This window comes from Crocuta crocuta, unplaced genomic scaffold, assembly GCF_008692635.1.
Source record: "Crocuta crocuta isolate KB4526 unplaced genomic scaffold, BGI_CrCroc_1.0 scaffold271, whole genome shotgun sequence".
NCBI classification, from domain to species: domain Eukaryota; kingdom Metazoa; phylum Chordata; class Mammalia; order Carnivora; family Hyaenidae; genus Crocuta; species Crocuta crocuta.
The window spans coordinates 722,574-739,811 of record NW_027527824.1 but is presented as its reverse complement, the minus strand read 5'-3'; the positions used below and the strand labels follow the sequence as shown (position 1 = coordinate 739,811).

General features: G+C 40.1%; 1 protein-coding gene across 2 annotated transcripts in view; it reads left to right on the top strand.

Moving 5' to 3' along the window:
• The window catches only part of UVRAG (UV radiation resistance associated), a 286,243-nt gene that overhangs the window by 249,082 nt on the left and 19,923 nt on the right, over nt 1–17,238 (top strand). For both annotated transcript variants that reach the window (XM_077776339.1, XM_077776334.1), the window contains one exon: nt 11,605–11,696. In XM_077776339.1, coding sequence (XP_077632465.1) covers nt 11,605–11,696 — 92 coding nt within the window. The remainder of the gene's footprint in view (nt 1–11,604; nt 11,697–17,238) is intronic.

Below are 17,238 nucleotides of genomic sequence, written 5' to 3'. Positions count from 1 at the left end.
ATAAATAGCATTTTCATTGTTTTTACTTCTGCATACATAAAAACGTCCTGTGGCTCCTTAGTACAAATAGGATTGTGGTGGTGTTGTACACAGAATCTATTCTAGATCAAGTAGAAATGGTATTAATGAGCGGATTATCGATTAGAAGGTATTAAGATTAATCAGAGGGTATGGTCAGATATATCAGGTATTCATCAGAAGTACTTACAGAAAGTACAAGAGGGCCAGAGGAAGAGACACAGATGGCAAGAAAAGCATATGAGAAGATGCCCCATGTTATTAGTGGTTTGGGAAATGCAGATTAAAAGCATAATAAGGTACTACAGCATACTTAGTAGAATGGCTAAAATTTTTTAAAAACTGACAGTATCAAGTCCTGATGATGATGATGTACAGCAACTGAAACACTCATATATGGCCAATGGGAATGCGAAATTAGGATAACAGTTTGGCATCTTAAAAATACAGTTAGACATTTATCTATGGTTTTCTACTAGTAACTGTTGGTCCAAGAGGAATAAAAATACAAAGTTCAAACAAAAACCTGTGCCCAAATGTTTACAGGACCAATAATAGCCCAGACTTGAAACAACCCAAATGTTCATCAACTGACATACAGATAAACAATTTATGGTAATATCCATACAACAGAATACCACTCAGCAATGAAAGGGAGTGAGCTGCTCTTACATGTAACAACATGATTGAATCTCAAAAACACATATGAAGGAAGACAAACGAGCAAGAGGCCAAACACTCTGTAATTTCTTTTATAAGTCATTCTAGAAAACAGTCTCTGCCTTATTACACTGTGACCTTCTTGGCCTAATATAGGTCTTTGCACCAAGATAGCATCAAAGTCAATGAACTAGCAGCAGAAATCCTGGGTTTGAACTGTTTAGGTACAAGGTATATCTCCTAAGGGAATCAGGAATCCAGACTGGGTCAAAGGTGAATACAAGGTAGTTTGGAGTAAATCAGGATGCACAGGACTATTAAACACGAGGGCAGGGAGCTGGACCCAACAGCATATCTGCTTCAGTGGGTCATGTGCAAGTGTGTCCACTCACATAGCCTTTAGCCTCCTGAGAACATAACCTTTCTTTGATGATCATTAATTAAAGCTGGTTGCAGTTGCTATCAAGGGTATGATTTACCTTCCTTTGACAGATCTCCAGCTCTGCCTTGCTTGTCCATTTACAGTGTGCTTTATTAACCCTCTTTAGCAACCCATAAGAATTGGCAGTGACAGAGACCACACTTACCGATCAGGCTGACCCCACAGTTGCATCAGTTTAATAGGGCTTCTAGTTAGTTTCTGGCAAACATAAGATTCTGAAGCAAAGGGCCGTCTTAATTGAAGTGGTTTTGATATGACAGATTTTACACTGATAAGTTTGGCTCAAATAGAACCTGTGCTTCATAAATACAACATGTGATATAAAGAAAAAAGCCTGTTAGAACTCAGCAAACAGATTCTGCTCCCTGGACTCCATCTGTTCAACCGTAGGCCAGGTAACCTTGCACTTAACCATACAGGGTCAATGAGGCAGGTGGGCTGATGCTCTCAAAGGTGCCATTCAGCTCTCCTATGAATCCCATGACTCTAAGAGTAGTTGGTAGTATAATTGGAAGGAGGAGTGGAAGAAACATTGCCATTTCTTAGACTTACAATCTTTTAGACCTGACTTTCAGGCTTTTCTGAAGTCTGAGGTCAGCTGTGTCCGGTGTTTACATTATAACATATCTATTTTGGAAAAGAACTGGCATGGTTTGTAGATGGGGATGGAAAAGTACTTAGGCTGTTCTTGCAACCAGAGGCCCGTAATCAGGTTTTTATACTTTTCCTTAGAGGTATATATTGCAATGACTCACTGTAAGAAACAATATTATTGCTCATATTAAATATTCCTTAAGTAGCTTTTCCATATCTTTGAAAGAGTTGTTTCTTCTAAGAAAGCAGATTTTTATTTTTGACATGGTGGTGCCCTTTTTTTAAAGCTCTTAATCTAGTTCTTTTCATGTCAGTGAAACCTTAGCATTTCAAAATGAATTGAAATATTGGTCACTAGTCCAATAGAGATTTTGGACTACATAAGCCAAAACTCCAAAGTTAAGTCTTTGATGCGTATGTACGTTTTTAATTTCTTATTTTTTCAGTTCCTGTAGACCAGTTCTCTTTGTAGTCGAATTCATTGTAATCCCATCACGAAAGTGTTGATCTTTTAGTAACCTTTATTGAAGCATTGTATTAATCCACATTCCCTCACGGTAACAGACGGTTTGTATCAAACATATCATGCAGCTTAGCTCAAGTCCCATATGGAACTAATAAGCCACGCAGTAAGTGGCCTTGTGTGGATGAATATGGTTTGGAAGGGTGTGTGTGTCTATGTGTGTCTGTGTCTGTGTGTGTGTGTGCATGCACGCACATGCATGTGCATGTGTCTGTTGTCTAAACTGAATTTCTCCTGCCAAAACCTAAATGACAAAATGATTCCTGAACCCCTTGAGTCTTTCGTGGCCTGGAAAAATTGTGTGTTTAAAAAATAAAAATAAAATTGAGCACTTTGATATTAAATTAGCTCTCTTAGCTCAATAAGCAGATGCTCACTGAGTATAAGAGCTCAGCATTTATTTCTTAGAAGTACAATCACACTTTATTTTAAAATACAATCTACAGAGCTGCAAGTGATCTTACCTAGTCAGTGGAGTACCATTTATGAAGCTGTAGGAACTAGTTAATTTCAGCTACAAAGGCTCTAACATCATAGTTGATCTAATTTGGTGAAACTGATTTGGATGAAACCAGCATGTGGCTTTGGAAAAATACTGTATTTTTATACAGAAAGATGGTGTGGGAGAGGAAAATAAAGAAAAGGTCCTTTAATGGAATTGACATGGTTATAATTGTCTGCTGAGGTCTAAATGTATTTTGTGCTCTAGTTTTCTTTCCTTTATGTGTTCCAGTAACTGTAAAGCCAGATCTTCCTGGTTATTTTAGTATAGGCATTTTCTTTTGCTAATAGACAATAGCATTTGTTCATTTTTTCAGGGAAACCACTGAACATTCTTCTTCCTTCTTCCCATTTATCATTTATGTGTAGTTTTCACCTACTAGCCTGCGACAGAGTTACACAAAAACTTAATTGCTCCCATGGAGTCCTAAACCAATCTAAGTAAAGCTGAAATTCAAGCTAATTGAAACCAAAATTCCACTTACAAACTGCTTAGACCGTTTGGGTGGTGGTTAAGTAGGAAGTTGTTACAAAAGGTGTTTATTTCAGAGACTAATTTGAAGCAGTTAGACAGACCCAAAGCAATATTTTATTTGCCTGGGTTTCTTGGCATCCCCCTTCGCCAATCAGAAGTGAGAGCAGAACAAGCTCTTTAGGGAAGTGTGGGATTGATAGTACTTGGTGAGGGCAGGTTTTGAGGACTGTGAAATAAGATTTTTTTTCAGAGAAAAGAATACTTCAGTCTTTGAACCTATACTTAAGAGCTGCCTCTGGAGTTGTTTTCCTCATTCAGTCCCCTGCTTAAAACTCTGCAGTAGATTCTTACTGCTGACAGGGAAGATGAAGGCCAAACTCTTGAGCTTAGCGCTCTGGGCCTTCAGCAGTTTTAATGACTACCCTCTAAAACTCAGGCCTCAGGAGTTTCCATTCTCTAAAACCATCTTAACGGAACTCTTACAACAATCCTATGAGGCAAACAGTGTTGCTCGTGTTCTATACGAGGCACAGATTGGTCATGTGACTTCTTCAAGAGTTCATACATTATGTGGTGAGAACAGACTATGAGTCCAGGCCTGTCATTCCAGAGACGGAGCTGATTTACAGGCCCTGCCCTGGTGGACACTAAATAAATACTTGATGAATGAAAGAGTAGAATATGTAGGAACTTAGTAAATATAGTTCCTTCTCCCCTTTCCCTGTCCTCTGTCTTTTCCTCCTAGGCCTCACTCCTTTTTTCCCTGTTTCTGCTAATACGTCACCAGAGTTAACTTGTTAAAGAATTATTTAAAAATTTAGATTTCTTTCTTTCCTAAAGTATGTACATTTTAATAGTGGGTCAGCTCTACCTGACATAGTTTAGCATAGAAGACTGAATCCCATCCTATCCCTTCCATTTTCATACACTTCCCCAGAGATGTCCAGAAAGGTACCTTCCATAGGCTCTTCCATCAACCCTACCCCGTCGGTGGACACATAAAGGTTTGACACCCTCTTAGCCAAGTTTGACTTCTGACACCATCAGAAGTGAGCAAAACCAGAAATGGGGCCGACTGGGCTGATATTCTTTCCTCTCTCACACTGTGAATGTGTGCTGCGCAAACCGTATTTTTATATCAAAATCCTTCTATACTGTGGTGCAAACCTGTAACTTTAGAGCATTTAAAGTGGACTCACAGAACTTTGAAAGGCTCATCAAGATGAACATTTCAGGAGCGTTTGATCTGCAAGCCGAGAATGCCTATCTGAGCTCTAATTCTACTCCACCACTTTCCTTGGTTAGAGAAGTTCCTTATTTGCTTTACACTGTGGGCTTCTACATAATATTTCATTTGAACAAAGGATCCCAGAACCATGAAAAAAAGTTTGAAAATTATTTGGCTAGCCAGAGCAGGGAGGAACTTGCTCATGATCATACAGTAGGGCTCAGTCACCCAGATCTCTTGACCACCTACATCATGTATCAGTCTTTCCATTTCACTGTGCAGTTATTTTAAAGATATTGACATGTGTTATGTTCATTACTGCCTCTTTGGAGTGCTTGCAGTTGGAAACTTAGTGAATTAGTAAAAATTAGCATTTAAAAAAGTGAACAATGAACTTAAGATTTTTTTCCCTTTGAGTTGAACCCCCCCACCCCACCTTTTCTGATACTCATTCTAATTAGTTAAGTGATAAGCCATCTTTGGACACCAGTTTAATGCCCAGCCTAGTGGTAGATGCTCTGATAATGATAATATATGGAGTATATATGTATTATAATGGTAATAAGTATAGTTTATTGAGTACTTATTATGTACCAGATATTGTTTGGTATACTGTATACACTTTATCTTATTTAAAAATCTTCACAACAGCTCTGTAAGACAAGTAACATTCCCCATTTTACAAGAAAACTGAAACTCCTCAAAGAAGGGAATGACTTACCCCAAGTCAAACAACTAGTAACTGACGGCACTGTTATTCACATCCAGATCTTTTGCATCGAAACTCATTGCAATGTACCATGATGCTTCTCATTCTCTCCCCACAGCATTGATTAAACTTATTAATTAATAAATATTTAGCAAGTGCCTACTCAGTTAGTTAAGGCTTTCCAAAGATAGCACATGCAGACTTGGTGTAGGAAGGCATTTGGGGAGTGGTGTAAAATGCTCCCTTATCCTGGAGTAGTCAGAGAAAGCTACCTACAGGAAGTGGAACTTGTGTCCACACTTTGAGAACAGATGGAATATGGCCAGATGGGGGCACGTGGATGGCTCAGTCAGTTAAGCATTCAGCTCAGATCTTGATCTCAGGGTTCCTGAAATGGAGCCCCATGTTGGCTCTGTGCTGACAGTGCAGAGCCTGCTTGGGATTCTCCCTCTCCCTCTCTCTGCCCCTTCCCTACTCTCTCTTTCTCTCTCTCTCTCTCACATGTGTGCTCTGTTTCTCTCTGTCTCTCAAAATAAATAAAGACTTAAAAAAAAAAAAGAATATAGCCAGATGGAGGATGCCTAGACAGAGGCATAGACAGGAAGTAGAGTTCTATTGAGCACTGTCTAAAAGGAAGATTGTTAGCCATATTGAAAAGCTGTTATGTATGTAGGGGACTGCATGATAAACAAATTGAATATACTCACTCATGGTAGCTCCCTAATGAAATGCTACTTATTAGTAGTATTAGATAAAATAGTTTAAACTTGCAAACTCATGGGGATGAAAAGAACAGAAGAGACAAGAGTGAGTGATAGTCAACAAAATTTTAGAGAAATCCAAACAAATAAATGAGTGATAAACTGAGTTGGCAGAATGGAGAAAATGGAAACCTAGAGCCTTCAAGTAACCATGTAATTCAAGCCATAGCCCTCACAGAAGGACTTGGGATTTGGAGATATCACGTACTTCACAGAGTGTAGGGTAAGGAATAGGTCTAAACACAGGAGGCTGCTTGAAAGTCTATAGAAAGAGAAATAGGATTGCCAGTTCACTTCACCTCCCTGCACAGCCAAGCAGTTACCCCTGCGCACACCCTAGTGGGAGATTAGAGATTTACTTTCTGAAAAAAAACTGAACCAGAGAAGCTCTGAACTCTGAACTGCATAGTATACTGGGGCAAGAAATAAGATGCCTTACCGAAAACAAGGGGATCCCGCTGGAGTCCAACATACCAACACTGAATTCCCCCAACCACTTTTTCCTACTTTACCTCTCAGAATGGGATCCAGATTATATTCCTAGGCAGAAGATTGGATGATTCCCTCTAGAGAAATATAGTTCCCAACAGTGAGAGCTACTGGGATTGACACGTGCCCCACAAAAAGGGCTAGGTTTCAATCCTCACTCTATAGTGAAACCCTTCCTGCCTCCCCCGCCCCCCAGTCAGCAAACTCTGCATAGACTATCTGATGAAAGTCTCATTCATAATGCCTTGAATGTTTTTTTGAATCTAAAAGAAAGGAGGAAGAAGAAGAAACCCAGAAGTAACAGAAAGTAGAGAAAGAGGAGATGACAAAATTCTACTGTTGCTGTTAATAAATAATAGTAATAATAATAATAAATAAGAAGAATTAGGGGGTAAATGTTTTCATATTGAAAGGCCTCATGAAGTGCCCAGCACAATGAATTAAAAAAACACCAAAACAGAGACTTAGCACCGTGAACTTTTAGAATACTGGAGTTAAAGAGTAAAATTCCAAAAACTTCCAGAAAGAAGAATCAGCTCACATAAAAAGGATCAGGAATCAGAATGTTATCAGGTTTCTCAGTTGCCACATGCAAAGTTAAGTGGCAGTGAAACAATATTTTAGAAATTTCAAAGGGAAATTATTTCAGCCTAAAATTCTATACCTAGGCAAACTATTATTCAAGCGTGAGAATAGAATAAAGGTGTCAAAAAAGATGCCTCCTTATGCCCACTTTCCCAGAGAGCTGTTACAAGATATGCACTGCCATGATGAGGCGGTAAATCAAGAAGGAAGTCATGAGATCTAAGAAACAACGGCTTTGACACGGAAGAGATGATGGGGAAGGAAGGTTCTGCGAAGGGAGCAGTGGAGAAGGCCCTGAGAGCAGCAAGTTCAGAATGGAAGAGAGAAAGGGGTGCTTCTAAGGGGGAAATGGCCCTGGTGGATTATGTGATGTATTTAATCAGAGTGAGAAGGATTTTAGGGTTTTGTCCTAGTTTAGGGGGGATCTAGTGATAAGTACATAAGTACTCAACAATTAACACTGTCTTTAAGATAGGTACTCAACAAGTAGGAAAAATGACAATTATCACTTCAGGAAAAGCAAACCAAAAAAGTTCAAAAAAGGAATAGTATATTGTTACATAGCTTAGCAGTATATAATAAAGTAAGCACTAAATATTGATCTAATAAAAAACTGTGGTATTTAATATCTTGAGGATGAAGAGAAATATATTTGGGAGGGTAGAGAGTTAAATCCTCCTATTCTTTAACAGAAAGTCAGTAGGTGATGTATGGGTGAGGGGATAAAATGTTTGTGTAAGAGAAGTGTAATATAAAAGCGAAATTTTCATTTTTCATAGTGGAATGCAGTAGACGATATTTAAAACTGGGAAGAATAGGAAAGTTAATATAATCATACTATTTAGAAATATGAAGGTAAAGAAGAAGTTGCTACTGAAGAGCAAATTTGCTTTTTCATTATAAGCCTTATAGCAATTTAGACTTCTTAAACAGGACATGTACTTTATTTCTAAAATTTAACATATATGTATTATGTGTGAATTTTTTTGGTTTATATGTTGAAAATTTAAAGGGTGGCATGGCAGAAAGAATTTGGAGCTGTTATGAAGAAATCATACCCAAGGGTCTCCTGGGTGGCTCAGTCAGTTAAGCGTTTGATTTCGGCTGAGGTCATGATCTCGCAGTTCGTGGGATTGAGCACCGTGTTGAGCTCTCTTCTGACAGCTCAGAGCCTGGAGTCTGCTTCAGATTCTGTGTCTCCTTCTTTCTGCTCCTCCCCTGCTCATGTGCTCTCTCTCTCTCAAAAATAAATAAACCCTTAAAAAATTTTTTTAAGGAAATTCTAGCCAAAAAAGAAAAGAAACTCTCATCTTGTAAAATCAAAAATACAAGAAACAACAACTGTTGACAAGGATGTGGAGAAAAAGGAACCCTCATGCACTGTTGGAGGGAATGCAAACTGGTGCAGCCACTGTGGAAAACAGTATGGAGACTCCTCAAAAAATTAAAAATAGAAATACCATATAATCCAGTAATTCCACTACTGGATGTTTACCCAAAGAAAACAAAAATACTAATTCAAAAAGATATATGCACCCCTATGTTTATTACAGCATTATTTATAATAACCATGATACGAAAGCAACTCAAGCATCTATCCTTAGATGAATGGATAAAGAAGATGTGATGTGTGTGTGTATGCACACAATGGAATGTAAGATGTCTCTCTCTCTCTCACACACACACACACACGAATATTACTCAGCCATAAAAAGGAATGAGATCTTGCCATGTGCAACAACATGGATGGACCTAAATGAAATAGTCAGAAAAAGACAAAAGAGATAAAGAAAGCAGACTGAAATACAGAGAACATTAACTGCTGGTTACCAGAGGGGAGGTGGGGGCGGGGGTGGGAAAGAGGGGTGTCTGCCATGCCCGGACCNGGCGGGGGTGGGTGGGGGGAGGAGGAATGGGTGAATAGGTGATGGGGATTAAAAGTACACTTCTTGTGATGAGCACCGAGTAATGTATAGAATTGTTGAATCATTATACAGGGTGAATGTTTGATGTTATTAACATAACAGTTATGTTACTTATACTTGGCTTTAAAAAATAAATTTAAAAAAAATTGTAACCCAGCCTTGACTTTGTCCCTGATCAGCTGCGATTACTGAGCCTTAGTTTCTTCATTTATGAAAGAAAGGAAGTTGGAAAAATGGTCTCCAGGATCTCTTTAAGCTATAATATCCTAGGATTCTATGATAAAAAAAAAATGATAATGCTATACAGCAAATGAAGAGTTAAGACCTGGGTAGAGGCTTGGAATTGCCACATTTTCCTTTTTTGGTTGAAATCAGACTTGAAGAAAAATGTTCATTGTGGTCTCTGAAAAGAATTCAACACCCACCTTCCATTGTGAAGCCTGAGGCAGGCAATTGACTATGTACTAGCTCAGGGACACATAGCTTAGTGTTATTTCTACGGGTGGTTTTTTTTTTTATATTTAATATTTTTCAGTATGAATCACAGGTGAAATTTCCATGCCATGTGTAAACAATTTCACTTTTTTATTGAAACAATGAATTCAGGAATGTCACATTGGGATATCAGCCATTTTACTTTTATCAATGTATGGCAAAAAAAATGCTTTTCTACTAATATAAGAAATGATGTCATTTAATATGGAGTAGATCTTATAATTCAAGGTCAACAAATCTCAGGAGGTGATTTAGGTCACCAAGCTAGCTTTGGAAAAGAAAAAGAATATTTTCCCTTTGTCTTCTCAAGTATTTCAACCAATTTTGTTCTCAGACTTTGGGGTAGATGGTGGAATAGCATGGTTGTCAGAATGAGGCTCAAGCTAATAATATCTCTGCTATTAAAACACATGGTCCTAGAGAATTTATTTCCCCTTTCTGGGCTTCAGTTTCCCCATCTGCAGAAAGAAAGCAGTGGCTTAAGTAATATTCAGAATACCTTTCATTTTAATATTCTGTGTTTCTCCTTCCTTACTTCATGTGTATATTCATACCATTCGAGAGATCTGGTTAGGCTTGGGGTTTTCCTTAAGGAGTTAAGGGGAATGAGAGTAAATTCTATGGTAAGTGTCACTCTTAAGTAAAAAAAATCAGTTAAGTAGTAGATCCAAACAAAAGGAAACTTTGATTTTGTTGTTGTTGGTAGCAGTTTTATTTTGTTGTTGTTGTTGTTGTTGTTGTTGTTGTTTTTAAGACATTTTTTATCTTTAATAATCTCTCATCCAATGTGGGGCTCGAACTCACAACCCCAAGATCAAGAGTTGTATGCTCTACCGACTGAGCTAGCCAGGAGCCCTACTAGTGGTTTTATTTTTTAAGAGAGGAAAATATTTAGATATTAAATATAACTTAAATATTAAGTTTGGCTTAGCCACTTTTAAATTTAGGTGCTGAAAAAATAAAACTTCAAGACTGATAATTCTTCATGTTAGTATACCAGTATACAGCTTACAAAGTACTTTCTTCTTATCATTTGAAAAATACATTTCTACTGTTGTACATTAACTGTGTATTTAATGTTGTGTGTGTGTGTGTGTGTGTGTGTGTGTGTGTGAGAGAGAGAGAGAGACAGAGAGACAGAGAACGAGAGAGCATGCATATGAATATGCGCATATACTTACCTCAGATCTCTGTTATGACCAGTTAAGGAAGCAAGAGGTAGACAGAGACAGAGTCAGAGAAGGCAAGGAACAGACAGATGAAAACCATCTAGCAAGTTTCCCAAGGTACATAGAAGGACCTAATTTTAGAAAATCAACTCCAGCAGAAATAAGTAAAACTAAGTCCAGATCCATCCATAGGCCATACTTTCCTCATACCAGCTCTACAGCTCTGTGGCCTGGTTCTGGACAAAAGGAAAGTTAAGAATATGAGAGAAAACCAGAGCACAGCTTCTATCAAAAATGGCTTGCTATTGGGGCGCCTGGGAGGCTTAGTCGGTTAAGCGTCCGACTTTCGCTTAGGTCATGATCTCGTGGTTCGTGGGTTCGAGCCCCGCGTCGGGCTCTGTGCTGACTGCCAGCTCAGAGCCTGGAGCCTGTTTCAGTCTGTGACTCCCTCTCTCTCTGACCCTCGCCTGCTCACGCTGTCTTTCTCTCTCTCTCCTAGAAATAAATAAAAATCTTTAAAAAAAAAAAAAGGCTTGCTATTTATTTGTTTAATAAGCATTAGCTGAGCACTAGCACCGTCAGACACTGTTGGGAATTAGAGGTGAACACAACATTGCCCTTGGTTATACAAAGGGAAAGGGTCAGTGAAAGAAGGGCTGAATGTGCCCATAGTATCTACTGCCAGACTTCAGCATCGAAACGAAACACTGGTTTTATAATATATGTCCCTGGAGTTGATGTTAGCAAACCCTGCAGAGCTGTTTGAAATGTGCAGATTCCACAGTTGGCCATTCTTTGACTTCTCCAACTTTAGGAGGCAAGGGAGCAGGAACTGAAGGAAGGAACTGAGCAGGCTACCTTTTAAATACCATCCCGAAAGTATGGTCAACGATATTGGGATCATACAATTACATTTCCTCTTTTAGAGTTCAAAAGGAGAAGAAAAAAACTTAGAGAATGGATCATGTTTAGGAAGCGTTGCCTAGTATCTGCCAGAATTTCTTTTAATTCTGTTTTTCCACCTTTGCAGCTAAGATATCAACATGGACTAGGGACCCCAGACTTGAGGCAAACCCTCCCTAACCTGAAAAACTTCATGGAGCACGGACTAATGGTCAGGTGGTGAGTACCTTTATCTCTGACACTCAGAAATTGGAACGTGGGTAATAATCGGGAGAAACTTTCCTGGCTTCCTCATCCCTCCACACCTGCTTTCTTTACTAAGATACCTGAAGGAAAGGAAAGGCAGCCATTGTGCGTGTGTGGGTCTACACCCCAGCCTGGCTAAGTGGAGTGAAGCACCCTCTGGAAGGGCGTATTGTTTGAACACCAGGAGGTTGGCTGTGTGCACTGGGTGATTCCTGGGTGAGGAATCCTTGAGTGCACTGCTGAGGCGGAGATGGGGGACAGCCAGTGTGATTCACAGAAGGGAGACCAGGAGACCCTGGGACTTCTTTGAAGAGCACACGAAGGACATAACTACAGAATGAGCATCAGGATCAGTGGCTCTGAGAGTTAAGGGAAGAAAGCGGACAACAACTAGGTCAGCTTAGCAGGACCCAGTCTGGGACCAGGAGGCCCACGCTAAATCGTTTCTTATATTTGATGTCAGTGCCTGTTGGTACCCTGGCGGCAAGTTGCTGTGTAGAAATGTATTGTGGGGACAGACAAGTCCTTTACAAAGAGAAGGGGGACAGGGAAATTCTGTTGCAAAGAAGACATTAGGTTGATACACCTGGTTGGCTCCAGTCATTTAGGCATTCTTGAAGTTTGAATTCTTGGATGACGGGCAATAATTTACAAAGTCATGTAAATGGAACTCAAGCCTTAAGAGCTGCGGAGCTGGGCGCAGAATAGTTTCTTCTAAAGAGCACTGGCTTCTCTTCCCACTTCTTTCTCCAGCCTGCTGGGTGAACTTGAAGTTTAACCTCTCTGCAACTTAATTTCCTCATCTGTAATCCCTGCCCTGCTCCTCTCACAAGTTTGTGGTTAGACGGAAAAAGTATCTGTAGGAAGAAAGGTACAAGATTGGTTTCGTTTTCTTCTGTGCCAAAAGGATAGGCCCTCAGAGTAATGAGAAAGGACATCTTTGACCTTTACGCCGACATTTTTTATTTTTGTCCTCTGTGATCCTCAGCTTGCAAGTTCTGGATGTCTGATCTTAGATAGGACTCCTATTAAGCAAATGCACAATTGTTGAAAGAATTCTACTTAGAATATCAAAATATTTTATAAAAGCTTGGTACTGATATGGACCTGTGTGCCCTGAGACATAAGGGATAGGAATTGAGTCTTAATGTAAATAATGATGAGCCAGCAGACATTAACTCAGTGTTGTCACATTGAGGTTTGAGGATACCCAGTAAAAAGCATCCTTTCTTCCCCTGAATTGTGGAGCCATGTGAGGAGTGACATACAAAAGACAGAGTAATAGAAGTCCAAATGTCAGTTTCATTATTGATAAAGCCTTTTGGAAAATGTGGATTCAGATCTAAAATAAAAAGGGTTTGCAAAGACATCACTCAAAATAAACCTTCCACTCTCGGTTGCATCGTGAACTGGAAAACCCAGGCATTCCTCACAGAGGCAGGCCCTTGACCGCTCTGCAGGGAGCAGTCAGAGACTCCTGTAGGAAACCAGGTGGGGCTGAGCCAAGAGGGCCCAAGTTTTACTTTTCCCTCTAAATTCACCCATCAGAAAAGGCCCTTCTCCTCAAAGAGAGAGTGAGAGAATGGAGAGGGGCCAGGAGTGCTACACCTAAATCATGTTCCTTCATAGCAAGAGAAAAGGAAGATACCCCCAACTGTCCTGATATCTGATAGGGTGAGGCTTCTACTTACAGTTCTTCAGAACTTTTTCCTTTTCTTAAGGACTGTATTTGCATGATTTGATACTGTGGTACCAAGTCTTCCTTACTGTGAACTTGGTATCTCTTTATATGTTTTCTTTCCTTTTTTTAAAAATGTTTATTATTTTTGAGAGAGAGAGCATGAGCAGGGGAGGGGCAGAGGATCTGAAGTGAGCTCCACGCTAACAGCATAGGGCTCAGACCCACAAACCTCGAGACCGTGACCCAAGCCAAAGTTGGGTGCCCAACTGGCTAAGCCATCCAGGCGCCCCTCTTGCTGTTTTTTTTTTTTTTTAATCTTTATTTTTGAGAGAGAGACAGAGACAGGGTATGAGCAGGGGAAGAACAGAGAGAGAAGGAGACACAAAATCCGAAGCAGGCTCCAGGCTCTGAGCTGTCGGCACAGAGCCCAGTGCAGGGCTCAAACTCACAAACAGTGAGATCATGGCCTGAGCCGAAGACAGACACTTAACTGAGCCACCCAGCCGCTCCCCCTTTTCTGTTTTTTAAAAATACCTCAGTGAAGGTTTAAAATTTTCTTCATAAATTTCTTATACATCTTTTACTAGTTTCAGGTAGCTTACCATTCTATTTGCTATTATAAATTTTTTATTATAGCATCTAACTTTTTTATGGCTAATAATCAGGAATACCACTGACTTTTATATTTTGCGAGTGTATATAGCAACCTTGCTAACATTAATTACAGTCGTTTGTCTTAGATTATCTTAGATTTTCTATGTATACAATCATCATTTTAGTGAATGACGACATTGTTTCTGCCTTTCAGTTTTTTCTTGTCTTCCATTTTATTATGGAAGAGGAACACTGATAATGAATAGCCTTGTCTTATTCCTAACTTTACAGAGAATGCTTCTAACTTTTCACTATTACATATTATATTTATTACAGGTTTAGATAGATAGCCTTTATTAGCAAAAGGAAAGTTCTCTTTTCCCAGCTCAACTAAGAGTTATTTTTTTAATCATGAATGTATGTGTTTGGGTTTTTTTTTTTTTCATTTTTTTATTGTTTTAATTCTAAGGTAGTTAAAATACAGTGTTGTATTAGTTTCAGGTGTACAACATAGTGATTCAACAATTCCATACATCACCCCATGCTCATCATAACAAGTGCCCTCCTTAACCCCATCACCCATTTCACCCATCCTCCTCCCACCTCCCCTCTGGCAACCATCAGTTTGTTCTTTTATGGTTGAGAGTGTTTCAAGGGTGCCTGGGGGGCTTAGTCAGTTAAGTGCCCGCTCTTGATTTCAGCTCAGGTCAGATCTTGTGGTTCACGAGACTGAGCTTGATTGAACTCCACATCGGGCTCTATGCTGACAGATCAGAGGCTGCTTGGGATTGTGTCTCTCCCTCTCTCTCTGGCCCTCCCTTGCTCACATACTCATTCTCTCAAAATAAATAAACTTAGAGGAAAAAAAAAGAGTGTTTCTTGGTTTGTCTCTCTTGTTTTTCCTTTGTTCATTTGTTTTGTTTCGTAAATTCCACATATGAGTGAAATCATATGGTATTTATCTTTCCCTGACTTATTCACTTAATATTCCACTTATTCTAGCTGCACCTACATCATCACAAATGGCAAGATTTCATTCTTTTTTATGGCCAAATAGTATTTTGTGTTTGTGTGTGTATACTGAGTGTATTTTTAATTTTATAAAATGCTTATTCTGAATCTATTGAGATAACACTATATTTGTTCTCCTTTACTATACTAATGTGTTAATTAGTGTTAATACATTTTCTAATGTTAAGCCATCTTTGCCTGCTGAGATGCACCCTACCTGGTCATGGTATATTATTTTTTCCTATATTATTACATCCATTTTGCTCATTTTTATATTTTACTTTTAATTTTTTTTATTTTTTTTAATGTTTTTTATTTATTTTTGAGAGAGAGAGACAGTGTGAGCAGGACAGGGTCAGAGAGAGAGGGAGACGCAGAATCCAAAACAAGCTCCAGGCTCTGAGCTGGCTGTCAGCACAGAGCCTGACACGGGGCTCAAACCCACAAACCATGAGATCATGACCTGAGCTGAAGTTGAGCCCTTAACCGACTGAGCCACCCAGGCACCCCCATTTTGTTCATTTTTAGAATATCTACCTCTGTGAACTGATATTAGGCTAGCCTAGAATTTTTCTTTCTCACATAATAATCCTGTCTGATGTGAGTGACACAGTTTTAATAGCCTTATAAAATAAATTGAGGATCTTTCCCTTCTTTTGTATTCTCTGGAACAGTTTATGTAAGGTAGAAATTATCCGTGGCCCCATCTTAGGTCTTCCTCTCTTTTTTTCTCTCTACTGTTGTCTCATGTGATCTCATCCATTCCCTCTTTGGGAATCATCTGTATGCCTATGACCCTCAGAGTTACACTTTCATCGTGACTGTCTCCTGACAACTGTGGGTCGCCAGAGATCAACTTGACACCCCCTCCCCCCCCCCACCGTGGACTATCACAGGTGCCTCAACCTGGACATACCTGCGAGTGGCCTTCCTCCCCCTTCCTGTCCGCAGACGCTCACACCGGGGCATGATGCTTGATCTCCCTCCCGCCAGATACAGTCTGATTCAGCAGCAGACCCCGTCGTCTCTCCCTACAAAGAATATGTGGAACCCGGCCTCTGCCCTCCATCCCCCCGTGTCTATGACAACCACCCCAGTCCAGGGCACCACCTTCTCCTGCCTGACACTGCACTAGTCCAGTTTTTCCCCCTCATTTCACTCTTGTCCTGTCTCTCTTCATTCCCCACAGTAGCCAGAGTGGTCTTTTTACATTTCAGCTGCATCTTCATCACTCCCGGTCTCAGTGGCTAGAACAAAGTGGAGGCTCTTTTCCACAGTCCCCCTGCCCTGCCTCCCCACTGCCTCCTCTGACTCCACCCTCCTCTCAGGGACGGTTGCTGTCTGGGCCTCCTCTTGTTACCTAAACAAGGTCTTTCTTGACCCGCTGCTCCTCTTCCTTCTCTCCCACCACCGTTCTCACCTCCCCCTCATAGGGAGTGGTCTTAGAAGAGACACAGTAGCTTTATTGGCAAAGGACAGACCACCTTGGCTAGCGTATGCGTCCACATTAGGAACAGAGAGCCTGTATGATTTGGGAACCCTTTTCAAGAAAAAGAATACAAAACTGTAAATACAAAATTAGAAAAAATGTAAATACTTAAAATGAAAAACAAAATGGCAACAAATTACCGGAACTGGAGAGACTGGATTCCTTTCTTCTGAGATCTCTTTAGACAGTTTACCCAAGATGCTTACATAGAAATGCTTCCGCGTTGCAACCCGCCTGCCCTTCCCCTCCTAAAACACTGACGTTTCCAGCAACTCTCACTTCTAAGGTACAGGGAAAATAAACGACTTTCTAAGCATGGTTGACCCATGAACCTAGAGCAATAAAACTAGAATCTAGGTCTCCTGGCAGTGATGTAGTAAACCCATTAAGCCCTAAACTCACACATTTGTGCAGTGCTCCTCTGTGCCAACTGTGCCAAGTGCATTAACGCTGGACGAGTAGCAGGTACCACTTGATGGTGCTTTCGTGAAAAATGGGCTACAAGGTGGGCACGAAGTACCACCGAATGAACGCTGCAGAATGGCTCCAAGTAAGAACCACCACAGGAAGCCAGGCTGGAAGTTACAAATGCAAACAAAGCTGGAGCCAGCACTTTTAGCCTCTGAGGAAATCTGAGAATTTCCGAGAGCGACCGTGGACTGAGGAGTTCCCTCCCAAACCCTTGCTCCTTAGGGCAGAGGGTAAAAAAACTCACGCTCCTAAGGGAGCGTCTTTACATC